The following is a 26,677-nucleotide window of genomic DNA, read 5'->3' as shown; positions in this document are numbered from 1 at the left end:
TTCTGCTCAGTCAAGAGGTTGTATGTACTTTTGAGGCAACTGCTCTGGAAAGTATTGCAGTTAAGATTCAAGTGAGGCAAGCTGCACTGAACAAACAATAACCATATTATCACTTGAGGCTAACATTCAGTCATCTGATCGGGAAACCTCTTCTCTGTTGTTTTAACCAGGCCTGTTTTATCGCACACTCCTATGCCCGGTCAAATTTCAACTCATGTTTACCAACGTGCTTTAATTATTTAAAGAATCTCACTCTTTTGACCAGTGACTAGCTTGGGTGAGAATACTTTCATTCAGAACTGAAGTAGACTTTCAGATAAGACAAGAGACTCAGTTCAGCCACAGTGCACAACACACCACAGACACCAGAGAGAGACATAGACTTCAAACCAGGAAGGACTTTACCTGGAGGAGGGTTCAGATAGACACTGTTGCAGGTCAGCAGTTTCTTGATGAACTGGAAGTACTCCAGGCTGTATTGCATGCGGTTGTGCATGAACTGCACGTTTTGCTTGCGTACACTGCACTCGATGGCCGAGGGCATCTTCAGCTGGTGGGGCTTGCTGCTGACGCTCAGCTCCGAGATGTACTTGACCAACTCGCTATCCTTATCCAGTGAGTCCATGCGCTCGTAGAAGAGGATATAGGCATTCCACCAACGTTTCTGCCTTCGGTAGGACATGCGCTTCATCATGTGGTCGAACACCTCGCCCATGTATTCGCCGCCAAAACACTGGTTTTTCATTTCCTCGTCATCGTCCATCTTGCACTCCGTCACGTCACCGTCGTCAAACTTGTACCAGCGATTCCTCTCACCTTCGCCTCCACTACCATTCCTCTGGATGATATAGGAGTAGTAGTGACCACCGCTAGCCTGGCCTGAATGCACCAGCACTCCCACCAACCTGTAGCGAGAGGTGCCTGGAGGCTCTGGGTCTGACGGTTCATTCTGCTGGATCATCTACAGAGATCAAAGGAACATGGCTTGAATATTTGGACTACTACGAGCCAGTCTCAGCTACTCCAATCATTTTACGCGTCTAGAAACTACTTCCTTATGTTACTCCTTATACTAAAAGGCTAACAAACAATATAGACTATACACAATGTGAAAACAGGTTAGTTTAATATCGGTGCTTGTACCTGATTCTCTGAGTGCACATCAGAACCCTCTAGTTTTGCTACCCCAGCCACTGTGTAAGGCTCCATGTCCAGCTCCCGAGGGAACTCAAAATAGTCATTGAACTTGATAGCACATTCTCGCTCCCAGTCATAGTCAAAGCGTTTCAGCTGGATGGCCAGTACTGGAGGAAGCTTTTTAATGAGTAAGCGCTTCACCGTATCCACCTGAAAAACATCAGTGCAATCAAAATTAAAGTCCAGCACCAACCAATCAATTTGCCAATAACAAATTAAATCTACACATGCTCTACTGGACAAAAAAAGGCTATGATCAATACAAAAAGGGAAAAAAAAAAAAAAAAAACACGATGCAAGACACAAACCTTTTTGTTGCACTTTTCACAGTGGTAAGCATTTGCACCTTCTAGCAAGTCTCCCTTCACGTACTGTTCCATGGAATCCAAGAGATTCTGGTGGTTTCTGATATCTACATTCAGTGTGGTGAATGACTCCTCACACTCGTATCTGAAAACACACATCATCCATGTCAAACAACTCTGGGTGCAAGTAACAAATAACATAGCTATTTTCTTATGTCATCCAAAGGCCCACCTGTGAGGACAGCCCTGGCATATCTTCTGATCAGCAAAGGATCCTCCTAGCACCTTGCTCAGCATGGCAGGATGGCCAAGCGCTTTGAGAGCTTCATCAAGACTATCGACCAGAGAGTTAAAGAACTCAAGAGCATCGTGCTGCTCTCTGAGATTCACCGGCTCCCCCCATAACCTGCAACACAGAGAGAGGAGAGAAAGAAACCGGTGAGGATACTGTAAACCTGGCTTACAGATCTTTCCACACTGGAAAAGGATTAATACCAAACTGCCGTTATTTTGGATGTGGCATTTTGTCATGGTAAACAAGAAATTTGCCAGAGGCTTTGCATTCGTTCGTGCCAATCAAAATGCAATTACCGGAACTGTTTCCAGAACCCCCTAGGCACGTAATACTGCAACCTGGATGCAGCCAGGTGTCCAAAGATGACCTGCAGGTGGCGCAGAACGCCTATGTTGTACTCCTTCCTGTCCTCCGATTTGCTGAGAGATGGCTTGTCATCAAACTGATGGTGATAGCTGAAAACATCATCTCTTGGGTCCACATTGCTCTGATGAGGCAAAGCAAACACATAGTAACCGTGCCAAAGTCACAAAATGCAAAATACAAGTAATAATGAGTTTCAGTTACACAGAGTCAAAGATCAAATAATGAAGATATAAAAATGCCCTGAGTTTCAGGCTATGCCTACATGATGATGGCTTTATCAGACATTGAATGCTGAGAAAGGATGATCGTCAACATTGGGCAAAAAAAAATTAGCAGGACCACAAAGCTGATGACGGTGCCTTGAAACAGCTGACTCACACTGCACCTTAACCTAAGCTGTAAGCATGAGCTATAATAGAACCTGTGGAAAGAGCTACCCCCTCAGGCTAAGGTCAAAGAGCAAAGGACAGACATCCACAGAGGAACAGGTAAAGCCAGACAAAATGCAAATTGAGATCTGGCCCTAAGCAGATAAAACTAAGGATCCAAGGTACATTTCCCTTCTACTGTCTTCTTCCACTGGGAAAATGTGGCTACTGATGGAAGCATAGTGCAATTACTAATGACAGCCACACCCTCCATTAAGATATGAGACCCAGCTGAACACCATTATGCAAATCACAAAGTGGCCCCGCCCCTCCAAACAACCCAACGAGCATTATGAATCTTGACTTCAAATACTTTTTCAGAAAGAGGCTCACGTGCCCAAATTTTCAAGTCTGTCTCCCACACTTCTGTACCTCATTATCCTGTTTCTCATCCCCAGACATGTCATCGTCTACATCACTGCCCGTGCCTTCTATAGCCAGAATGCCGTTCCTGATCGGTGGGATCATGTAGAGCTGTTGGATGACTGAGTTCATATAGCAGGTCGCCCCAGCATTCTTCAGACCGACAAAACCTTTAGTTGGCCGGGGACCAACCGGCGGCAAGTACTCCCACTCTGTAAGTGCCTCACAACCTGCCGGGAGACGAAAAAGAAAAAAACCTTTTGTTTTATTCTCGACAATTGCCCTCTGAGTATTCACAACAATGTCTGCTTAGTCAAAAATATTTTTAAAGAAATATGTATTTGGAGAGTGCATGTCAAATACATTCAAAAAGGGCAAAAATCTATGAATTCTGACTTGCACAGAGGCATTTCCAGAAGGACTCGTTTAGGGTACCCAAGAGCATTTGAACATACCTATGTAATACATGTCTGTTAGTGTGTCAACAATCTGCTTGAGATTGCTCACACAACCCACTGCAAGTGCAACCAAAAGCTCAAAGCCAGCATTGATGGTGGCAGGAGTGCTACACACGGGGATGGCCTGCTCAGTGGGGAACTCCCCGGTCTTCATGTACTGCAGGTACACGTTTGATGCTGGGAAAATGAAGTCGTCTATCAGCTCCTACAGAGGGAGAGAGAAAGAGGGATAGAGGGAGAGAAGAAATGAAAGAAAAACACAAGAGCTCAATAATGTGTTTACAGACCATCTAAACTCGATGAGCGAGCAGTGGCGGGGGAACAGAATGAGATCTCAATTTTTACTTTCGGTGGCTAACTATCGAAAACATTTGGCTCCTCTCATCGTTTATGCTTATTGATCTGGAAGGGCCGTAAGTGATAGCAGTAACATGTGAAATCCTCAACTGTGAAAAGGGAAGAACTAAGCCCTGGCCCTGCATTCAGAAAACACTGAGGAGTAACTCCTAATGATTGCCCTTAAAATCAAGCTTTAATGTAACATCTTGTTGGTTTACTGGTATTATATTCCTGTTTTCAATGAATAGGGAAATTTACCTCTTGTGTTTATAATATTTGTTCATAATGACAGCAGGCTGCTAATATGTAGGTAGTTAGCTCATTCTGCCCAAATACTGCAACATCAAAAAACCTCAAAGACTTCTTTTGGATTATCTTTTTGGTCATGTCCCGAGGCAGACTTTCCCAAGAACAGTTTTGAAGTAAAGTTCTCTTTATTTGAATCTGTCACATACTTTATGCTTCCTCTGTCTGCACCCTCACAGCGCTGCTGCATCATTTTTATGGCAGAGTTTTCAAACTACCGGAAAGTTTATGAACAGATTTTAAAAGTGCTGCAAAACTGAACCATTCTCTACAACAGCAAAACACAATTTTTGTTGTCCTGTTCATCTTTTATAACAGTCTTCAGTTTCAGCCCAGGCACTGTGTAGCTCTCAGTGTGTGGCAACCCTCCTAAAGCAGTATAGAAAAAAGTTAACCCCTGTCTTACCTTTATAAGGTTGGCGCCACCCTTCTCACAGCCGATATAATACTTCTTCTCTGGGGTCTGGAAGGCCAGCAGTTCCTTAGTGACACCAATATGGCCTTCCAGAATGGTCTCTTCCACCCCGGTCTCGCCTGTCCTCTTCACTTCATCCTAAAGAAAACACAAAGTCTCTAAATTAACCCTCAAAAATCCCCCTTCAACCATGCAGATTAAAACATTTCAATAGGTTTGTCAGTACACATACCCTGATACGTTTCAACCAGTCAATCTCATTGTTGAGAAGGACTTCTGCGTTGGGGAGGTTAATGTTGCTGTTGTATGCGTAGTTGAGTAAGTGCCTTAGGAGGGTGAAGTAATCGCCAGCGTGCTTTGCCCGCTCTTTTGCAGTGCTCTGGGAGAAGACAAAAAAGAAAAATACACAACCAGATTTTTACTGACTGTGTGACAGAGCCTCAATGGGTTCTGAGCAGGTAAATAACATTTGTGAAAAGCAGTGAGTTTCAATAAAATTGTAAAAGATACTTACACCTAAAACTGTGAAAAGGAGGGTAATAAAGAAGAGAAGAGGTCTGTGACCCATGCAACATCTGGTAGCCATGAGGAAGAACTGTTCTTGGGCCATTTGGCGAACAGTTCTGTTGGAGAGAGAACATAATACAGCACTTAATACAAAGCAATTTTAGCACATAACAGCCTCACACATAGCAATTTACAGAGCTATCTTTGTAGACGGAGAGCATTCTTGGATCACTCACTTGCTCTGACAGTGCAGAAGCAGATCTATGATGAAGGTCTGCCAGGCCTTCTCTTTGCTAAGTGCGTCTAGTGCGGTGGGTATAAGGGCAAAACACATGGTCATGACCTCCAGAGCTTCACAGCACACCTGCTCGTCTTCCACATCTGGCTCATTTCCAGCGTTGGTCTGATTTAAGACACGCACAAACACAAATATAAATACGTGATTATTGCAGTTTGGTGCTTCACGCTGAAAGGGCTACATCATTGGTTACTGCGACAGCACCTTCTCATAGATCTTGCTAATCTCTTCATTGGAGCTGAAGACTAGCTGGATGCTGCCACATCCAGACGCCCAGACGATCTTCTGTACTGCTCTAATTACACTGATGTCTGGGATGTATTTAGAAGCCTGAAAGAAGTTCTGAAAATCAAAAACAAAACAGAAAATAGAATATATCAGCAGAAAATAAAGCTGAGCAACAAATCTACAAGTTTAATTTCCTGAATTTATTTTTGTCAGTAAGAACATCTTAAGAAGAAGAGATGGACATAATGAGGAAGGTTCACCACACATATTTATAAGACCAACATGGAAAAACAGAGACCGCACAAGTCTTTTATTCACCCACGTGCGGGCTGTCTTCAAGGGAAACATACCAGTCTTTTAACTGTGACTTGCTCTGACACCTTCACAGCTCTATAAACTGGAGTCAGTTGCACACATACCTCATCTGAAATCTGCTGGGCCAGACGAATTGCTACATTTCGCAGCATGCATTCAGCTGAGGGATTGGGTATGTTCTGCAAGGCACTCTGTAGCACCAGGGCCTGGTCATGAGTGGCCTGGTTTATCTGACAAGAAAGAGGCCAACAATTTTGGGTTAATGATCTTTCTATCACAAATGACAGCATTCCGATCTCATCCGAGGCTCAAGACAGAAGTGTGAGCAGCTAGCTTAAGATTCTCTCTAAAAGGTCAGCTGCTATAAATAAAACACAAATCAAACATTTGGTGGGTAAAACAAAAGGGGTTTCTGACTAAGATTACACAAACTGACACTAAGAGCAAACAAGCAATACATCAGCAGAAGACACACCACAGACTCTCTGGCATGCAGTGTGATTCGACTTAACTCTTGACAAGTTAATATTGTTTTGACCACTGATGTTTTTATTTGCTATTAGAGTGCAGGCATCTTTCCATTTGCAGTATTCTACTTTGAGCAGACTCTGCCTTGCTTGCTTATTTATTTAGTTTGCCCTTTGCCATACTTGTACATCTACTGTAATTTATGACAGCAAACTCAAGGGAAGGGTAGGGTGTATACAAGGCTCTAGTTAGAAAACGTTTCCTCCCAAGACATTGTACACTCCTGACATTTGCCCGCTCTGGACAGCCAACCTGCATCTTGGCTCTTAAAGCGTGTGGTGAGATGAGGCAACAGGAGACGGGCGAGTCCTTCAGAGGACTGCAAGAAAAGGTCACACTCCAAGGCAGAAATAAGATTTCCCCTGCACTGTGATGAAGTCTCATAATTAAGACATAGCCAGGAACAAAAAAAATAAAAAACCCACTATCACAGCAATTTCACGCTAAATAAATGCTGTCTCTACAACCGGAGTGGCATTTGATTCATGTATGAGAGCCATTTTGACGTGGTCCAATGTATTTCAGGACATGGTGGAAAAGTTTAAGGGGGGGGGCATATTACAGAGTGGCTGTGTAGATTCACAGCAAAATTAATTTGGTGAACATGGAATGCCTGCTCATTTTATACACAGAATGGCCAAAGACACTGACTTAACGCGTCTGCATTTTGTATGACTCTCCCATACTGAGCCAGTGAGAGTGGGGCACTTACAGGTGACACAGGGATTGTTCCCTCCACCACGGGCTGGCAGGCCTCAGCCACAGCCTTCACATGGCCAAAGCCAACTGCCGTGAGCAGGAGTTTCGCTATTTTAAGCGCGTTGAGATAGGCCCCCCGCCGTGTCTCCATGTCAGCGTTTGGCAGGAAGTTATTCCGGGTGAGCATGCTCAGTACCAACGGCAGACCGCCACTCTTTAAAAAGTTGTACTGGAAATCACAGGCATCTTCTCCCAGTGTACCACTGGCTGGCATCAGCAAAGCATATACCACCTGATAGAGAGAGAGAGAGAGAAAGAAAGGAACTGAGTTTCAGAGAGAAACGCTGGTGCTGGAGCAACATCCTCAGTCAAGAAACTCCTTGTCAAGTGATTCTAAATCTTAGTGAGACTTTTCACAAAATATATGGGTGTAGTAAAAAAGTGAAGCATCCACTTGGGATATCAGTTAGGTACTGACCTCAATTAAGTACAGCACTTGTGAGGGTGAGGGGCCAAAGAAGCGTGCATCCAGGGTGGGACTAAGGCTGTTCTCTCCCAGTTTGGCGTGATCCAGGCAGGTGGCACGCAGGCTCTCCACTGTAGTGTTATCTGGGGACAAAACACAGTACTTGGTGAATACTGAAGCCTAAAGGAGCATCTCAGTATGGAGCTGACAGAGTGGAGGGTCAAGTCTGTACCTGGAGGCATGAGTTTCATTAGGAAACGAGCACCGTCTCGAAGGAGAGGCATATTAAGATTACAGCCCAGATCTGCCACTTGCCACAGGAAGGAGATGTAGCGGAGGTGTTGTGACATTATCTATCATAAACACATTGCATAGAAAACAATCACACTTCATTCAATTCTAAGCACTCTCATCTACATAAAGGAGAGGAAACAGGGGATAAACACAGAAGTAACAAGCATGTCTTTTTTTCGGTAGTTAACCAAGTCAGAAACGATGTTGAGTCCCTCACCACTCCAGGAAGACAGCTCTCAACTTCAGGGTTGGGCCCATCACTGTAGTGGTTGCCATGGTTTCCAGGGGAGCCAGTAGAAGAGTCAGAGGAGCTGTCAGGGCTTGAAGGCATATTGGCGCTGACTTGGGTCAGCTTAGCTGTAATGAGCTACAAAAACAGAGAGAGAAACCAGATTTTGCCACATATTTTATGCCCCCATACCTTCCACCAATGCCCTATGTACATTTGGGCTGCAACATGACTCACAGCAAATAAAATACTGAAAAGGTACACTCAATAGATTCTTACAGTTTTGTCTTTGAGGTTGAGCTGACCAATCAGCTTCCTGTCATCAGCGGGATCAATGAGTTCTCCGCCGATAAAGAGTTCAATCTTGGTGTGTGAGCTGTTAGCCTTTATTCGCGTAAGAATGCAACGTCGCACTGAACCAATCGTGTCATTGGTGTGCGACCAAATGTCCAGGTCATCCACCTGCCGGCCTTGGTTAGGAAAACGCACGATGAGCGTAATGTGCTTCCCACGAAAAGCTCTGAAAGACAGGAAAAATAGACAGAAACCTTTTCAGAAACCAGCATCAATGTCAATGTCAATGGAATTTGAATTCAAAACCGAGTAAGTGCTCCATGTGCCTCCCAAACATAATTCAACCAAACATAAACAAGAAATCGGAATAGTTTTAAGTATATTGTTCAGTTTTGTAACCACCCTGCAGAAATAAAGAGTAGTTTGATGATATGATATATAGCGTGGTACCGGGACATGGGCAAGATTGTCCTCTCCTCATGGTAGTCGCTGTCACACTCAGTAATGTACTCCCTCAGCACTGTAAGAACCCGGACCATGCGGATGGCCTCTTGTCTGGCGCAGTTAATGCTGTCCTTATCTCCATCCAGCACACACAGTGTGTCATAGGAAGCCTTCAGCCGGTCAAAGCACGACTGGATGAAATCCTCATGGATCTCTACCTGCAAGAGAATACAAAACAGCCTAATCTTAAAGTGAACTTTGATTTTCTTTTCAAACTGGGAAGTATGACTAACAGGCATGTTATGGGTATAAATCAGCATTCATTATACCATACCATTCAATTACTATGAGCAGAAATTCATTAACGACATTATCCTTGAGAGGATAACATTACCTGATTGACTTGTAATTTTGGTCCGAGGTTTGTGTAAATCTCTTTGAGCAAATCTATTGCTCGACTCGCAATATCATCGCTTCCTTGAATCACAACCTGACACAGAGAAAAAAATGAGAAGACCAGATAAATGGGCCTCATCCATTCATGTCCAAGTGAGAAACAGTTTGAACACTGAATCACCACACTTTGCATGCAGTGCAATTTAACTACAAATTAACTTCCACAGCTGGTTAGCAGACGTTATCAGAATTTGCCTTCACCAGAATGTTATCCGAGTGAAGTTAAATGTGGACCAAGATTTATGGGGCTAGAAAAATAATACGCTGATCTAACATTTGATCTAACAAAAATTTATATAGACATTTCTTTAATATTTGTATTGATGCAATTCTTGGCTGGAGGTCTGTTGTTAATGTTCAGTTCAACATGTCGTGCCAGATTTCCCCTTCCTCCAAGCAACACCTCATCACTCTGGAATTAAATGTGATCAATCAGCAGGCAAAACTGAAACATTACTGTTGTGTAATGAACATGGATATATTTATACGTCAAATCCGTTCTCTATAAAAGTGGTAAAGGCAATGAGTCACTAAAAAATCTGAGTGGGGAGGAAATTGGATGAACACGTTAAAAAAAAAAAAAAAAAAGAAAAGATAAACATATAAAAAGGTTTATTCCTCTGCTGCTAAGGAAGGGATAATTGCTATCAGAGCGAAACCAGAAAAGCAAACATGTGCCTGCTAATCTTCAGAGGCACACAAGGAGCAGAATTAGTGGCTGAATTCATGTAATGCTCTACTTATACACAGCTCACAGTCAACTCCCAAACACTTCATATTTGTTAGCCCTTTTAAAATGCAAAGAAACATGTTTTCTTTACAAATAGAGATTGTAGGCCACCAAAATGAATAAATACATAAATAAATTAACAATCAGGAAACTTTAAACTGGGTCACAGCCTTGCTCTGTTACCAAAAAAATCCTGACCAAGCAATGAGAACAAAGGCTATCATTTAATTACCAATGTAGATTTAGCTTCATTTAAATCATTTTCAAGAGACTTTTTTTGAATCTTAAAACAACAGCATAAGTAAGAAGAAACAGTTTGTGTTAATGATACAGGCAGCTGTCAGACATACCCTCCAGAGGTAATCCAGTCCTATCAACTCCAGGTCATCCATCATGTAAGCCCTACGTTTGGCCACCAGCTTCCCCTCTCTGCAGTTAACCGCCTTGAAGAAGCGCTCGAAGCATTTCATGCCATTTTCTGTTAGCAGCGAGGGGTCCAGCTGCAGAACATTGTTCTCAAAGAAGTCCTTGTTGATGTCTGGATCCAGATCAGGCTCATCACCCATTAGCTTGGAGTACCATTTAAAGCAGGCCTCCCGGTCACACAGGAACACAGCGTTCTCTGCCAGGCACTTCCAGATCTGCTTTGCCTGAGGAGCACACAGCCACAGCTGCCCATCCTTCAGCAGAAACCTGAACGATAAAAACAAAACAAAACAAACAAACAGTGACTTCAAGGGTATTGAACTCGTATACAGGAAACCAAATTAACTTTGATATGTCATATATGAACATTGCTGAAAGTAGAAGAACTCTCTTACCTCAAGAAGTTGAGCCGCTCCTGAACTTCCTGCACGTGACTATAGCGGCTTCCTGGCCTTACAGTTTGCGGGTCAAAGTCTGTGTGCTCTGTTGAAAACCGACATCGGAGGCAGCTGACGTTAGCAGGGGTACATTTGATTCTTATTCATATTAACAATTTATATCACTGAATAGGAGGACAGTTTGAAACAGAGCATACACTCTAACATTAGCACTAGAGCTGTAGTATTTATTGTATTTTTATTATCGTGATACAAATTTCCATGATAAACACATCACATAGGGCTGCATTATCAGGATGGCCAAGAGTGGGACGCACAGAGAAACGTACGCTATGTAAAACAGTCAAGTAACCAAGTACTAAAACGAGAGGTTTTGAAGAAACAACTGATGCCAAGAATGGGCATCAGCAGAAGATCTGGTACTGACAAGGGGAAGTACATCTATCATGTGGCATCACTTAGCTTATAAAAGAGATAACTATTTGCAAACACCAGTTTTACTTAAAATATGTCGAGCAGTCTAAAATAGAGTCGAACAAACTCGAAAAATAGATGGAAATTATTTTGATTTCATTACACAGCAAACAAAATCTATTCATAACCAGGGTCTACACATGCAGCACATAGAATCAAAGAAATCGTAACATCCAGCAAGTTACCACACATTGTATATTTTCTCCATAGCGTGGAGTGCAGACCCACTGAGCCAACCAACCTTTGGAGAACTGTCTCATGCTCTCCATGTATGCTGAGAGGTTCTCAGCAACCAGAGTGACCAATGCATGGTTGTGCTGCAGCTGGTTGATCAGGTCATGTCGATAAAAGACATGTGGGCTTCTTTGTGTTTGACTGAAAGAAGAGAGAGACACATTTTAAAAACAGGAGAAAATGACACAATTTCAAAATTAAGTTAATAGCTGTCTGTTCTATTTATTTAAAAAGAGAAAACTTTTGGTTGCCAAATGAATTTTGCTAACTGAGGAACAACGGGTAACTGTCTCCGTCCAAATTTACAAAAAGACCAGTATTTGCTGCGTGTGGCATATATCTATCGGCACGTAGCATGTTTTGTTGCAGTTAGGAAATTTCAGTGTTCGGTATCAATTTTTGATCTTTGAGTAAAAGCAGTTATGCAGCTCTTTATGCTGTATACTATCAAGAGGAAGGTCTGTCAAAGCAAAAGCAAGAAAAAGAGTTTTAGTAAAGTAAAAATCCTTGCAAAGGCTTATAGTTTTGGAAAATGCAGGTTAAGCCTCCCCAAATTTACCCCCAACCATGAACCTCAACACCAGAGGTTGCCGATGATTTATGACTAGATGAGCTGGAGCATGAGAGACCAAGAGAGGTCTGCTGAAGCAAATTTAACGCTCTTGAGAATTATAGACTTGTCATAAAACTTGAAAGCATGTTTCAGCTGAATTTGAATTTCAATAGTAATGATAATAGTTCCCAAATTGGCTTTAAACTTACCCCTCTAAGCTCTTTTGTATGTTAATAGGTATTTTCTTTCTGAAAAAACAACAGGCATGGGCACGATATGTTTGCTACATTACTTGTTATTTCTTAAGTGTGTTATATGTATGGTGTTAGAATGTCAAGGAGAGAAGACCAGTGGAATAAATCATAAAAATTTGCCCACTAGTGCTCTACATTTAGAGACGCTATACTCCTAAACATCTGGCATGTTTGAGATAAGACAGGCAGAACATGCTTTTCTTGAACTAACAAAAACAAAACCATGCACGTAAATAAATAAAATATTCAGCATGGTAAGTAAAGCTAAATGCCAAGGCAAAAAAATGTGCACAAATAAAACAACTGCATGGCAAATATACCCAATTCCGATACAATACATGGGGTCATTTAGTTCCATTCCAATGACGTTCTGGATCCATGGACAACCTACTGGCTACTCTAATGATCAGGACAGTCTCATTACCTCAAATTCTGAGGGGCCTCCCCAAACAAGCTGCAGATCTCTCGGATTTGTTTAAGTGCAGGAATAACCCACTTATCATTGGTTCGCAACTCTTCAATAAAACGATCAATCCACTGAATCTTCTGGGTATCTCGGTCCTGCAAAGATTCAAATTTAGTTACTTCCTCATTTCGTCACGCCACAAGGGATTAAAGACATGGCTGTGATTGATTTTAGGGGTTTGCAGTCAGTGCGGGGTATTGATGTATGCCCTAGAGCGGTTTGTTTGAGTTTTGCTTAAGAAAGCACCTGGGAGCAGCTGTAATCCAGGATCTTGATATGCGCGCTCAGAGCCTGGTCCATAATATCTACGGGAACATCATCGCTGTGGGCAAGGTTCCACAACAGATTCAGCACTTTGTGAGCCATCACGCCATCTTTGTCATCCTCAGCCAGCCGACGAATCAGCTCCAACAGCTTCTCCCGTTGCTTTTTGCTCGCGTTGGTCCAACTTGCCTACAAACCACATATCAATCCCGAAAGGTTAGATCTACTGTCACCTGTGGACTTGAGAGAACAGTAATTACAGAACTGCTGTCCTGTAATTATATGCTTCATTTATAATTGCTGATGTAAAAGGCGAGGTCTAAAAAATAATTAGTGCGTGGAGATTATAAAGCTGACACCAAAAAAAAAAAAAAAAAAAGGAATATCTGTCAAGCATGAATGTAAGTGTCACTAAGAGACGATCACCTTAAAGCAGTCAAAGAGGTGGTCCAACTGCTCTGGCGAGAAATCCCAAGCAAGCTTTGCCAAGAGGTCATGAACATTCTTCACAATAGCTTCATGCTTCCCAGCCTACGGACACATGAAAAAAATAAGTTAATTCAATCTGAGCAAATAAAACAGCTCTTTGAACACAGTCATTTTAAACCCAACACTGCTGATCTAAGCCTTGAAGAGTAACAGAGGCAGAATGAACAGTACATTTCTAGAGGTAATGTCCAGGCATTAACTATTAAATATCCTTTAAAAATGCAGTACCGTAATCTGTAATGGGTGTGTTGTATTTTATCTGTAATGGTCTGTATCCACACGTCATAACTCTGAAAGGGTTCATCGTTAAAGAGATATTCTACATGCCTATAAATACAGCAGCATTAATGTAGTGAGTGACTTCACCTGAGCTGCCCAAATGTTGTCCAGGTCCTGAAGAGTAAGAGCCTTCTCCTTGATTACAAAGCGGAGGATTTTCTCCAGTTTTTCCACATACTGTGGCTGGTGAAGGCTGTCTCGAAGCACAATGGACAAAATGTTGTTCTGCTGAATCCACTCCTGGAAAATGAACATGCATGGTCAGCTTAAAGTAAACCCATAAGAGTGAATGCCCATGAGATTGTTGTTATGTCACGGACAGAATGAAGGCCAAACATCCCAAAAGTAATTGTGGTTACGTAAACATTTCAGGGTTATGTCTGGTGTGCTAAGGGAATTTGTAAACATTCCCTAAGACTATGAGGTTATGGACTGGTCAGGACAGAAGTAAACTTTTTAACTCACGGCCATGCGTTCTGCGGTAAGCCACTCTTCCTCTTCGGGGTTTCCATGACGATGTGTGTAGTAGGAAACACTGGAGATCACCTTGTTGACTTCATTTAGTGCATTCATTTTACCATTAAAAGAAGAAATTTGCAATAACCTGTGGACAAAATGTATTATAATCAGAGTGCTACACATAGCGTATTTATGCAACAACATCATGTACACGAGTTCAGTGGGGGAAAAACAAATCGCTCACCTAAGAATCATTTTTAACCTAAAAATCTCTAAGTTCTTCACGGTTTCCTCTTGCCCTGGTACTCGTGAAGCAAGGTTCTTCAGCGATTTGATTATCATAGACAGAGCATCATTTTTGGCTTCGTTCTTGGCTTCCTTTTTCAACTCCTCATCTGTGAGATTTTCTAGAAATTGCGGAACCATTTCTATTATGGGAAGTAAGTACTTCTTCACCGTGTGCAAAGTGAGAAACTCGTAGCACTGCCCAAAAGGCCTGGAAAAAAGTCGCACACACAAAAAGGCCAAACAAATCAGTATTAAGAAATCTTGACTCTGACATCTGACACGATGTGTGTAACGTCTGAAAGTTTTCTTACTTGATGAGGGCAGCAATGATCTGAACGTTCAGAGCCTGGCCACTCATGAATCGATCGTGCAGAATTTGAAACCCATTTAATGTGCCGAATTTGTTTATTAAATCCACCAACCATCCCTGTGAGCACAAAAAAATAACATAGTACCAGGTTAAAAACAGGCTACCAGCCCTTCTCCACAAAATTCAGAGCAAAGCAGTTAAAAAGATTAAGTGACAAGACTTTTCTGAGGCACTCCTCAAAATAATCTCTCTACGCAAAGCATTATTCAGGCCTTTCTTTTTATCATGTGTTCCAAAAATATTACATAACAAAGGCCAAAAAACTAGACACTTATCAGCTTTCAATTCTTTAAGTAACTTACACCCCCCGGGGATACAGGAAAAAAAGGAACACAGAGCAGTGCAGTGCGTTACGGCGGGCTCCGTAGTAATTCGGCTGGATCCACAGGCTTACCTTGGGAGAACGAGGGTCTGGAGGACGGGCAAACAGCTCATCCTCAGCCAGCTGCACCCCGGCAGGCACCGTCTCAGAGGGCCGGGTACCGTTGTAGATGTGAAACTTACAGTGGGGGTTTGTGGCCATGGCCAGCAGCTCAAGAAGAGGGAACCAGTCCTGAGAGAGCTTTGCCACACACAGCTCGATCAAACGGTGGGTGTTATTGATAATGCACCTCTGTGGAGGCAAGAATGATATGTGATGAGATGATCAAGCAATTTGTGCTGCTTCAGTTACAGTGACTAAAACTTGCCCTGACTAGAGGGAAGCTAATCTTAAATCTGTTACGAAGACCCAACGGGAGTCAGGACCAAAAGGACGTCTCATTACCATCCCCAAGAATTCACATATCTGGCTTGGTTTTATCACTAAGGGCCCCTTTGATAAATGTTATGTTGCTGATGAAACAGGCAAGTAAGACAGTGCCACTGAAAAGAGCATACAACTCAACAGCTTAATAAAAAAGCGGATTTATGAGAGAGCTGCTGGGTTATAAAACTCCTGGCGCACTCAAAAAAAAAAAAAAATTCATTACAACAGTGAGCCGGTTTCTGGAAAGCAGAATAATGACACCTAAATAAAGCATGAAGAACTCACATGAATCTCAAATTTCCATCCACTAACAGCCTCGTCTGTCAGTATTTTCGTAAAGGATATTGTCAAGCCATCTCGGAAAAACCTCTGGCATGCCTCACACTTCACGTCAAGTCCTTGTGAGAAAAATGAGCAAAAGATATTAGAGCCTGATGTATCCCCTTAAAAGCAAAAGTAAAATGGGTAATCATCAAATTAGCACTCACTAATAGCAGCTTCTAAGAGCAAAATGGAAATGAAATGTTACTATGGAGTGCCTCAGATTTTTTTTTCTCCACCAGTCTTAACAGACTTTCCATTTAAGCTGACATAGCCTGAGAAAATTACAGGTTTTGTTTTAAATATTCTTTTACAACAGCAGAAAAGTGTGGTAAAATAAGAGCAAGGAAAATGATGCAGTTTTTTTTACCTTTTTTACAGAGATCTATAGCAGCTTCAAGAAGAACTTCTAATTCACCCTTTGGCAAAACTGGAACAACCCAGCGGGGTCTAGATCACAAGTACAGATTAATGAAATCTCATTTTTTTTCTCTCACACTCACTTCTCCCAAATACACAGAGCAGCTTATGATTATGCTAATACTGAGAGCTAAACAAGTTCTACAGATCAGTGTGAAATGTGGGTAACACTAAAACATCAGCCAAGCAAATACTGATCAGTTGGGCTGTTACCTGTTAATCATATCATCTAATTTGGCCAGGTCAGCATGGGGGAAGGCTGGTTCCTCCTCCTCCTCCAGCTGTGCCTGGCAGTCCCCTTGGCCTTGTTCTTCCGGTGGGCTCACTGGGGAGTTTTCATTGGAGGAGTTCGGAGAGGACGTCTAAGGGCAGAGGAATATAGAGCATGGAGTCAGCACACAGGAAATGAAACTAGTTGGATGACTGAAGAACCGAGAGCTGCTGCTCCTCTCTAAATCAGCCCATAGATGAAGGGTCCCATTGAAAAAACTCCATAGGCAAATATTCAGACTAAGGTAAATATAACACTGTGATCCGGTGGCCCAAAGGTTAGCAAAGGCCCTATGTATATACAACATGCATGTCGTGTTACAAATCCAGGGAAATGGTTAGAAAACTGGTACTTCCACGTAATAAAACATGTATCCTGGTGCAAAAAAAAGACAAGGCATAATGAAAATGGGCAACCCAGCTGAGCTGACACATACAGAGTAGACAGGGAACCACCCACAGCTTATTCTCCTTGAAGCTTAATGTGTTTATAAGACTGCAATCAGGATTTGTCAGTAAATTGATGAACAGATATCACTGAACATCGCACAAACCAATAACAATACATCACCACCAGTCAAGGGTGAGAAAACGAGAGTTTGTGTTCTTTGTGTATATACCAGGGAGCAAAAAATAGAAGGAGGAATTGCTGTGAAGTGTAAGCACCAAGATAGATATAATGCATGTCTGCGGAAAAGAGAGAGAGAGGGAGAGAGGGAGGAAGAGAGAGAGAGGAAGAGAGACAGAGTGTGTGTGTGTGTGTGTGTGTGTAGAATGAGACACTGACGGAAAAGAGATGTGGGATGCTCTTCCACGGTTTCCTGTGGCATGTTAATCAGTGAATGTGTCATGAGGCATTGGCTGCAGAGCTGAATGGAGCCTGCAGAACTTGGGAAATGTGGGGGTGTGTTGGAAAAGGCTCCTTCTGCTTGGCTGACCTACATAGACAGTTTGCTTCTCATGTCTGGGATCTTACACATCTCTAACAAACTAGAGCCTTTTATTTTTTTCTTTCTTTTTTATTATGGCAAGCACCTCACGCTCAGTGATTCCTCCCCTCTCAGCACGTACCAGGTGTGAGAGCTTGTGGCTGGCAGAGCAACAGTGATGCACTGCTATGACAGCGTTCCCCAGTGGAACATAATAAAATTGCATCTCTGCGCTCTCATATTCTGATTCTGCAGCTCATGTTATTTATTCCCTGTGCACAGGAGCGGCAAACTATTGTAACAATAAACAGACCATCCCACACAAGTGGTAACTGAATGTTTAGTGTAGTGAAACTCTCTCAGGTTATACACTCCTCTAGGGTGTGCAGAGCTGCAGTTATAAGCAATGTCTTTTACATCAAGTCTACGTCACGCTATTTGTGTTCTTGATTTGAGTGTAGTTATAGGGTTTTGCACTGTATCTACTCTGTCTCACATACAGAACTGCCTTGTCATGATCTAAAGTGCTGATCGTTTGGTGTTTGAAAGGAAGTGCAATGGAACAGGATGATTTCAGCAGAGTGAAACCAAAAGTTTAAGCAAATCACCATAAATAACCTGAGACATGACCTGCCAAGCCAACGCCCACAGCACAAAACCGAGGGGTACTTTCCATTCTAGCAGATCTCTTTTCTGTTAGGTTTGTTTAGGTTAAGTGTCAGTCATCTACTTTAATATCAAGCATTAAGTTCTCAGCTTTCCAAGAAGACAGAAGCATCTGGATTTCTACTCTGGTGTGCTGCTGGATGCTGATGACACGCAAGAGTATCCATCCTTTGGGTAATTCATCCAAAAACAACAACATGTACTAATTTTACCATGACACATTTTCTTTTCTGTATCAGAAGTTCTTACTGTTGGGTGAACTCAACTAAGTGAACTTTCACATCAAGTGAAAATGTAGTTTCCAAGCCAGCACTATTTTTAGCAGGAGTTTATGACTATTCTTTTGCTACTGAATTGGATATAACTTTGCAATTGTGCTCATATCGCTGGTGCTTCAATCTAAAGGAATGTGGATTTCTGACAGAATTTCAGTGGATGTTTCTAATCTACCATAATCAAATAGAACCTATGCTTAAAAAGCTCCACGGAACAGTCAGTAAATATTTAGAGGTACATCAGCAGCGTGTTCAGGTGCAAATCAGGTTAACTAAGCTGATTTAATTGATTAACTATTCGTTTGATGCTCACAAACTTTTCAGGGCCTTGTTTTTGTTTATTACAGATGATAGCAATATGCTAAAGCTTTTTGCTTTACAAACCTAGAGCTGGGATTTGGTAAGTTCATCCTAGACAAGCAGATGAGAAAAGGGGACGGTAAGTGGAGCACCGACCTGATTCTGGGGGAGTGGGGGCTGGGACTGGCCGTCCGGAGCCTGGCCCTGGCCCTGGCTGTCATTCCCTCCCACGGGAGAGCCACGGGTCGTGGCCGTCATGCTCGACACAGGGCAGATCTTTGCAATCTTGTCCACTTATGTTGCTGGTGCACGGGAAGAAATCACTGCCTCCTCAGCAATGACAAAGAACCAGCATATGCGTGAAAGCGAAAGAACCACCTGAAGGTGTCTTACAGAGACCATTGCATAACCTACAAGAGAAAACAGAGAGCAGAATGTTAGCTAAATATGTACACCGAGTCGACAGTTAATTTTAGACAATAGATAGAAATAAAAGGAAAAATACTGGAGAGGAAAACAAACACTGAATTAATTTCAGATTTTCTAGACACAAAACATCGTACAGTCGTTGCAATGTTTCTATTTTTATTCTGAGGAATCGGCTTTCGTCTGACTTTAGATCAAGTTCTACTGTTTCTTTCCTACTCTATTTATCATGTGGAATAAGAAAAAAAAAACATGCCTTATTACTGATCATTTGTGCTGTGAAGTGATTTCTATGGTGAATGCTAGCCTCAGAGAATCCACTCTGAAGATAAGACTAGGAAAATTAAGTGGGACTAGCAGAGGAAAGTGAAACAGCGAGCGTTTATCATTAAATGCACTTAGAGACAATGCCGAGTTGAACGGCCGAAAACACTAGTGGCTGGAGCCAGTGTTATGAAGTCAACATGCTCAGAGTTCCATTTGCTGTGTCATCCTGTCAACACAATGACTGAGTCAGGCAAAGAACCTGATGACCGAGGGACTTTAAACCAGCCAGACGAATACCTCTATTTATCCTCAGCATGCATGATAACTGACTGTCAGGATCAAAGAGGGACTAACTGAAGAATATAGTCTTGAGATGTGTCGACATTATAACAGTGCACATCGATATTTACCAGACACTCTCTGAGAAGACGTCGGAACAAACAAACAAACAAAAAATCCAGTAAGACAAACTAGCCATAGTTAATAAAAGGCACAGCCAATGACTGCTTGAACAGTCTGAGGTAATAACCTACTCTTGGCATGTCCAAAGTCAAAATGAGGCACCCTGCATCAAAACAAGGAATAGCCTGAACAATAATATGGCATGTTGTGAATGCGTGAGGTACGCAAGGAACAAATCCTGTCAGACAAGCCAGCCATAGTCAGCAAAAACTGCTGGTGCAAGATTGTAGGTTTCTCTTCCAGCCAAGACCTAACACACTGACAAAATTCAACCAATCAACAGACTAATGATTAGCTGACTTAACTCAGGTGTGTTAGGGCTGAGGTTCCCATGACCCAGTGAACAACTTCTACTGAGTTCATTATATCAAAAAATCTGAGCAAAGGTCTGTTAATTTTTTACTGCAGATATGAACAAAGAAAAGAGCAACTGTTCAAAGTAGTTCAATACATTACTGAACAAGCTGCATGTGTCCTATCAATAACAGTGATTATGACATTTTGCCAAATTATCAGGATATGAATTTGTCAACATCACCAATACTGGTCCCAGGCAAAGGTCTTTCACAGACTGGAAGTGCACTCAATGCACTCTACAGTATGGACAGTGTTCTTTGACTTTTGTGTAGCCTAACACTTCTTCTTCTTCTTCTTCTTCTACAATTAAAATTTTGGCCAGAAAGGTTTGCTGTCATTATTAGCTGAAATTAGGTCAATTTTCGCTGTGTAGCTCTCAGCTGGGCACAGACAACAATATGCTTTTTGGATCTTTTTGCAAACATCCCGCATATCAAAAAAATAAATCAAGTACTCGGCATCAAAACATGCAATATAAATAACAAGATGGCATCCTACAATTACAATTTTTCTTCTAGCCATAATCTGACAAACTGACTATAATTAAACCTCAGTATGATGAATTATTCTTTATGATATTTTCATGCAAGAGGACTATATAAATTTGAACAAGTATCTCCCAGGAACCTGTAGATCCACTGTCTGGTGATCAGAGAGCAGTTATGCTTTGGATAGTATAAAATATCAGATTAATTTAAGCCATTCTTGGTTCCTGCAAAACAAAATTGTTTACACCATGGTAGTAAGAATGCCACCTCTCAAGGCAAAATTAAAAGCCACTCTAGCTATTCTGAGGCTTTGGGACACGTTTTCTACAGTTTGAGGAGTTTCCACACTGGCCATAAGTACTGTTCTTCTCTTTTAACTGCTCCCTAACTCCTTATAAACGCACACTACATTCAAACACAACACAGCCTTCGAACACGGATAAAAATTTGAGTGAAAGAGGAGATTTGAATTCACTGAGTTCAAATGGTGAAATAACTGAGCTTGGGATATTCAAATGAATAAGGCTACCAGAACAGTGACTGCCTGTGTAACGTCATGAGAAAACCACAACAGCTGTGCCCTCTTCCCTCAGCACACATCCCCTCTGACAACTATACCATAACTCTACATATGATAGGGCCAGTTCACAGCAGTTCTATTTATTTCATTTTTATATGGGTAAATAAACAGGTCCGTAGATACACTCAGTGCCTCCAAACTCTCATTGCTCACCTAAAAAAAATTGTATTACAGGGGTGGTGTGTGATCTTCATCTTTTACAATGTATAAGAAATGGACGGGTGTTCTGCAAAATTATTCACATCACTGACATTGAAGAGAACCTCCTGGAATATTGGCTGTGTCTGATGCAAGTAAGTTGATACATACTTAACTGCCTTCTACTCCGTTTTACTGTGGGCAGACACAAAATGTACTTGCATCCTCTACTGGACAGGTTTACTACTGTTTCTTGAGCAACTCTATCTCAGGTTCAACAGAATATAATTTTTCATTACTGTTGTCTTGCTCGTTCAGTCTTTACCAGGGGTGCAAGTGACTTAAGACATCAACACATTTTCCACTTGGCTCAATCTCACTCTATTCTAAGTCAACTTGCATTACTTCCTTATCTCTGCAGGTGTCCAAAGCATTCAACCATTGCAGCATAGCGTCCATCTTATGGTTGAGGGGACAACTGAACCACCCAATATATAAAGATACACACACAGTTATTTAAAAGTGACACAAAGCAAAATTATGGTTGCTCTGTCAATCTTAGCCATCTTTGAAATGTTAAGCAATCACAAAGAAATGTATCTTCCAAAAACACATTTATATATAAGCTACATCACACTATCTTCCTTTTGAAAACTTCTGATTACACGTCCTTCGCAACAAAAAGGAACTAGTTTACAGCCCCTAACGGTGTGACAAATAACTGGATCAGAGACTAAAATCACTGCTACATACTTAGGAATTGGTCGATGAAGTGTGTTTTCTAAGACATGCAACTGATTACGATCGATAAACATTCTGTATTTTAAATGTTGTCTATCATTAGACGCTGACTTTGGCTCATCCGATCAAAAGTATAAGAAGAATGCAGAACTTGACTTAGCAACGCGTTTCATTACATTGAGAGCTCCAGAAAACCACGCCTCGTAGTGCAGGTCAAACACTGTCGAGATACATGGGGATACATAGTGATAGCTTGGCTATTTAAAATGATCATAATCTGCGAATCACTCCCGAGGGGTTGATATTTACAAAGCTTACACAGGTATTCTACTGGTACAGACAAAGTGTTACCATTTGGCCCAGATGTCATTTAACTGCCCCAAATCTATGGCAAACTGGACTTATTCCCTATGATCACGCCGATCGAAGAAAGACATTTGGTTATCAAATTTGGAGTTGCGTGATCAATTAGATACCTATGTGCTTACAAATGTTAAGCACCTAACTACTCGTAAAACAAACTGAGAGTGTTTTTTGTTTGTTTCTTTGTTTTTAAGGTTAAGCTTACATCAACCACTGATCTAAAAAAAATCCTTCCCTGTAGACCTCAATAACATTGACCGCTTAGCTAGCTCGTTGCTAATGTAAACTATATCAAATCAATGCCTTTAGATTTAAATAGAACTTAAATAATGTCATAACAACACTTCTAGTCGACTCGCCAAATTACCCAGGGCACCGTAACGGCCAGTACTTGTGGGGACTCTCTTAATTTAAATAATCATTATTTAAATAAACCATTTAAATAAATGGTTTAGCTTTAGAGAGCTGCAGTTATTTTCACGGTTACGACGCAAACGTACTATTCAATTCTATAAAATGCAAATATCATCCAGTTTGTCTCAAGCAGGCTCACAATAAATGCACAATTAACCGAACTACTGAAGTTACACAAACCCCTTCAGAATCCGAACACGATTTAGCTAGCTAGATAGCAAGTTGCGTATGACTGCTTAGCAAATAAATGTTAGTTTTGTTTTGACGAAATTAAATAATCTTATACATGGGTATTTTCAGTCAGTATATTAACTAGGATTGACACTAAAAGAATCATTGGACCTTCCACGAGCTAAAATAAAGATAAGACTACTTCGAAGTGGTCAAAAATAAGCTAGCCAGTCAAAAGGCCTCCGTTTCCAGCTCGCCTTTAAGGCCTGTTTATGCTAACGTTAGCTTACTAGTAGAAGTTAACTAATTGCCTCTTGACACTTTCTTACAGCAAGCCGACAAGTGCTTCAACGTGATCTGGATTGCCAGCCAGTCTACCCTTTACATCTGGTCATTTGTTATGTACCAAGTTAGTTCATGAAGCTAACTGATCTGTCTGCTGGTTCCCTGAGAGAGCAAAGTTGGATCTTATATCATCGGGCCGTGACAGCGAAGTTAGTGCTATGTGGCAATACACAACCGTCACATAACTTCAAGTATCAAAATTATCGATAAACACATAATTTACAAAGATTTAACCCAACCCCCATTTTCATTAATATTAGGGCAACAACCGGCATCAACAACCATCAACACTTGCTATGCAGCGAGGATTAAACTAGCCAATGAGCTATCCTAGCTAACAGTAGCTAGGTTAGCTACTATGAAGGTATAAGTTAGGATAACAATGATGGCTTGCTTGTTACTCAACTTATCTGACTGTAATTATGGATAACGTCGTCTGTCTACATTGATATCAAGTACCTGTACTTCATAGCGAATGTAGTCAGGTTAACATCTAACCAGATAAACTCAGTCAACTGGTAACTTAGCAAGAACGCTGACTTGCAAATATTTAACCTAGCATTGCGATGCTGATAACTGTGGCTAGCTAATGCCAGCGTATGAGCTAGCCTTGTCACTTACCAGGAATGAGATAGATAGGACCTCTTCTTCTGGTCAGAACTCGTCCACTTTTCCAACAGTTAAATATAGTCAATGCAAATGTTTACTCCATTCAATGTGTCACATATGCGTCTTCGAATGTCATACACTGTTAAGGTTATCACAGTTCCTTTGATATATTTTTGAGTGTTTTCCTGCGTCACCAGTAACGGCAGCCCCCCTCTACTCTTCCTTCCAACCCCGATCTCTTGTCAGTTCAGTCTCTCCTTTTTTTGCAGGTGCTTTCGCACTCAATATGGCGGCAGTACCATCGCATAAAAACGCTGCACAGATGTCATTTAACTTGAAAATTACTCTCCGAACTCAGACGAACACCAGGCATGTACAGTTAGTTGAGCTTTTTAATCAAACGCTCAAATATACTTTTATGCAGACGGTGATATTTTAGAGACTGAGCTGAATAACTTAGTGAAAGGTTAATTCCGGGTTTTCAAGATTTGGTTGCTTGCTAACTACAACAACTAACTGGTCACCGAATCACGAAGCTAGCATCATTAAGCAACTTGAGAACTGAGAGCTGAATAAATTAAAAATTAATAAATATATAAATAACCCCAAAATATGAAGCCTATCTGATACTACTAGTAGTAAGGCCACCACTACAAGTCATGATAATAATAATAATACATTTTATTCATAATACACTTTCAATTTAAAATAATCTACAGGGATGTAAGTACAGTTAAAATAATATCGTCATTATATCGAGGGCAGAATGTTTTCATGTATAAAATGTTTTAAAAGCAGTCTTGAGAATTTCCATAGAGCTGCTTTTGTAACAGGGGATATGAAGGGAAAGGATGCCACACAGTCCTGAAAGTAAGGAGAAGATTCTTTTATTTGGTCCTGAGGAAAACAGTGAGCCAAGTGCAGAGATAACGAGACGGTAGTGACATAATGAGACCCTGCATCAGTAGAGCCATTTCAGGGATGTGCCTGCTCTTAAGTAGGCTACACAGCATCCTTCTTTTCTTTTGTGAATGACTCAGTGAACACTCACTGTGCAACCAATATGTAATTATTCACAGTAAACCAAACATTCCTTCTCACAAAAAATATTTGTGGGAAACTAAATATTCTGTTTACCATGTCCTCAGCTGAGTGCATACCTCCAATGTCTGTTCCAAAGTTCTGCTAATGCTGCGTGTTATCATAATTATCTCTAAAATCGTCTACAGATTCATCTCTCTGTTCTATGTACAATATTGACTTGCACGGTTTCTTTTCTTTCTTTCTTTTTTTTTTTTTTTGCATTTCTTATCAGTTTCATCATGAATTGTACAGTGCATGTAGTGAATAGTCATTAAGATGATGTGTTTTTTCTTTCTGAATATCATGTAAACAACAGCAATATCATCCTTTTCTATATAGATTTAACATGGTTTTGATAAGAATGTAAGAGGAACATATGTGCATTTCCATTAGATTTTTCTGAAAAAGAAAGAACAAAAAAGTTTTCTTTTTAAAATCCCAGTTCCTGGAATACACAACGAATATGTAAAACATGACAGCATCTTCTTCCAAAAGAACAGTATGAGCAAAATATTGCACAGAATTATCTGATAACAAATCGACAGGACTGACAAATAAATAATACACTTATTTAAGGAGCTCTGACAAAACAGAATGAAATAACAGCTTTTGAGTAGTGTGAGTAGCTTTGTTGGCTGGTTATGGAAAGAAACAGAAATATATTGTACTGTATTTCCAAATTTGTGTGAACCTCAAAGTCTACTCTGTTACATGCAGAGCTTTTATTTTGACATATTGTCACTCGTATCTTTTTGGCAAAAATCAATGTTGCTGTATTCACATGCTGTTCTCTGTAATGTGAAGTTAATGTGGAATAACAAGAAATGTGTGTATTTGTGTTATTGCACACATGAATTATTATATAATTTCTCATATACAGCACAAGATGAATAGTTTGTGTAGAGGTGAATGTGAAATAATAGCATACTGGTGATATTCATAAAATGAACTGTAATATGTCACTGACAGATACAGGACCTAGATGTACTGCCCTGAAATCCAAGACTGGTCGATCACTGAGAGAAAGCAAATATTGTCAGATAGTGCAGTGTCCCAAGGCTGGACTGGAAGTTAAATGTTGTCAAATCAGCAACCTTTGTCTGTCACATTGTTGCAAAACTCAGGGAGGATCCAATGTACATTTAATGTTATTATGTAGAAGAAAGTTACATATACAGTGTGCTAAAACTGATTGTGCTTTGCAAGCATATGTGTATGTGTGAGAAACCTTTTAAACTCAAACTGCCATCGCCAGTTTCTGAACAGAAAATGTCATTTACTAATTTACTTTTTTTGGGGGGGGGGGGGGGGGGGGGGTGATTTATGCCTATATTATTATTTTAACCATCAACAAGAGAAGTGACTGAAAAAATGCTCTTAAAGAAGCACA

At 41.0% G+C, this 26,677-nt stretch overlaps 1 protein-coding gene across 3 annotated transcripts in view; it reads right to left on the bottom strand.

Moving 5' to 3' along the window:
- The window catches only part of usp9 (ubiquitin specific peptidase 9), a 32,774-nt gene extending 8,144 nt beyond the window's left edge, over window positions 1–24,630 (bottom strand). For all 3 annotated transcript variants that reach the window (XM_030785709.1, XM_030785710.1, XM_030785711.1), the window contains exons 1-37: window positions 24,217–24,630; window positions 19,000–19,253; window positions 16,617–16,765; window positions 16,354–16,433; window positions 15,948–16,060; window positions 15,309–15,527; window positions 14,856–14,971; window positions 14,501–14,752; window positions 14,263–14,401; window positions 13,885–14,037; window positions 13,456–13,560; window positions 13,012–13,218; window positions 12,724–12,860; window positions 12,255–12,293; window positions 11,500–11,633; window positions 10,782–10,869; window positions 10,311–10,653; window positions 9,169–9,264; window positions 8,781–8,992; window positions 8,316–8,556; window positions 8,025–8,174; window positions 7,746–7,866; window positions 7,526–7,656; window positions 7,061–7,339; window positions 5,925–6,050; window positions 5,482–5,619; window positions 5,216–5,382; window positions 4,987–5,095; window positions 4,705–4,851; window positions 4,464–4,610; window positions 3,410–3,617; window positions 2,964–3,184; window positions 2,094–2,284; window positions 1,735–1,908; window positions 1,506–1,647; window positions 1,144–1,347; window positions 406–961 (exon numbers count right to left, since the gene is read on the bottom strand). In XM_030785709.1, the coding sequence (XP_030641569.1) occupies window positions 406–961; window positions 1,144–1,347; window positions 1,506–1,647; window positions 1,735–1,908; window positions 2,094–2,284; window positions 2,964–3,184; window positions 3,410–3,617; window positions 4,464–4,610; window positions 4,705–4,851; window positions 4,987–5,095; window positions 5,216–5,382; window positions 5,482–5,619; window positions 5,925–6,050; window positions 7,061–7,339; window positions 7,526–7,656; window positions 7,746–7,866; window positions 8,025–8,174; window positions 8,316–8,556; window positions 8,781–8,992; window positions 9,169–9,264; window positions 10,311–10,653; window positions 10,782–10,869; window positions 11,500–11,633; window positions 12,255–12,293; window positions 12,724–12,860; window positions 13,012–13,218; window positions 13,456–13,560; window positions 13,885–14,037; window positions 14,263–14,401; window positions 14,501–14,752; window positions 14,856–14,971; window positions 15,309–15,527; window positions 15,948–16,060; window positions 16,354–16,433; window positions 16,617–16,765; window positions 19,000–19,101 (6,136 nt within the window). In that variant the 5' untranslated portion in view covers window positions 19,102–19,253; window positions 24,217–24,630. The remainder of the gene's footprint in view (window positions 1–405; window positions 962–1,143; window positions 1,348–1,505; window positions 1,648–1,734; window positions 1,909–2,093; window positions 2,285–2,963; window positions 3,185–3,409; window positions 3,618–4,463; window positions 4,611–4,704; window positions 4,852–4,986; window positions 5,096–5,215; window positions 5,383–5,481; window positions 5,620–5,924; window positions 6,051–7,060; window positions 7,340–7,525; window positions 7,657–7,745; window positions 7,867–8,024; window positions 8,175–8,315; window positions 8,557–8,780; window positions 8,993–9,168; window positions 9,265–10,310; window positions 10,654–10,781; window positions 10,870–11,499; window positions 11,634–12,254; window positions 12,294–12,723; window positions 12,861–13,011; window positions 13,219–13,455; window positions 13,561–13,884; window positions 14,038–14,262; window positions 14,402–14,500; window positions 14,753–14,855; window positions 14,972–15,308; window positions 15,528–15,947; window positions 16,061–16,353; window positions 16,434–16,616; window positions 16,766–18,999; window positions 19,254–24,216) is intronic.
- Between the last annotated feature and the right edge of the window lie 2,047 nt (window positions 24,631–26,677).

Source organism: Chanos chanos, chromosome 10, assembly GCF_902362185.1.
Source record: "Chanos chanos chromosome 10, fChaCha1.1, whole genome shotgun sequence".
Taxonomy (NCBI): domain Eukaryota; kingdom Metazoa; phylum Chordata; class Actinopteri; order Gonorynchiformes; family Chanidae; genus Chanos; species Chanos chanos.
Note: the sequence above shows the minus strand (reverse complement) of the source record. Positions and strands in the feature narration are given on the sequence as shown.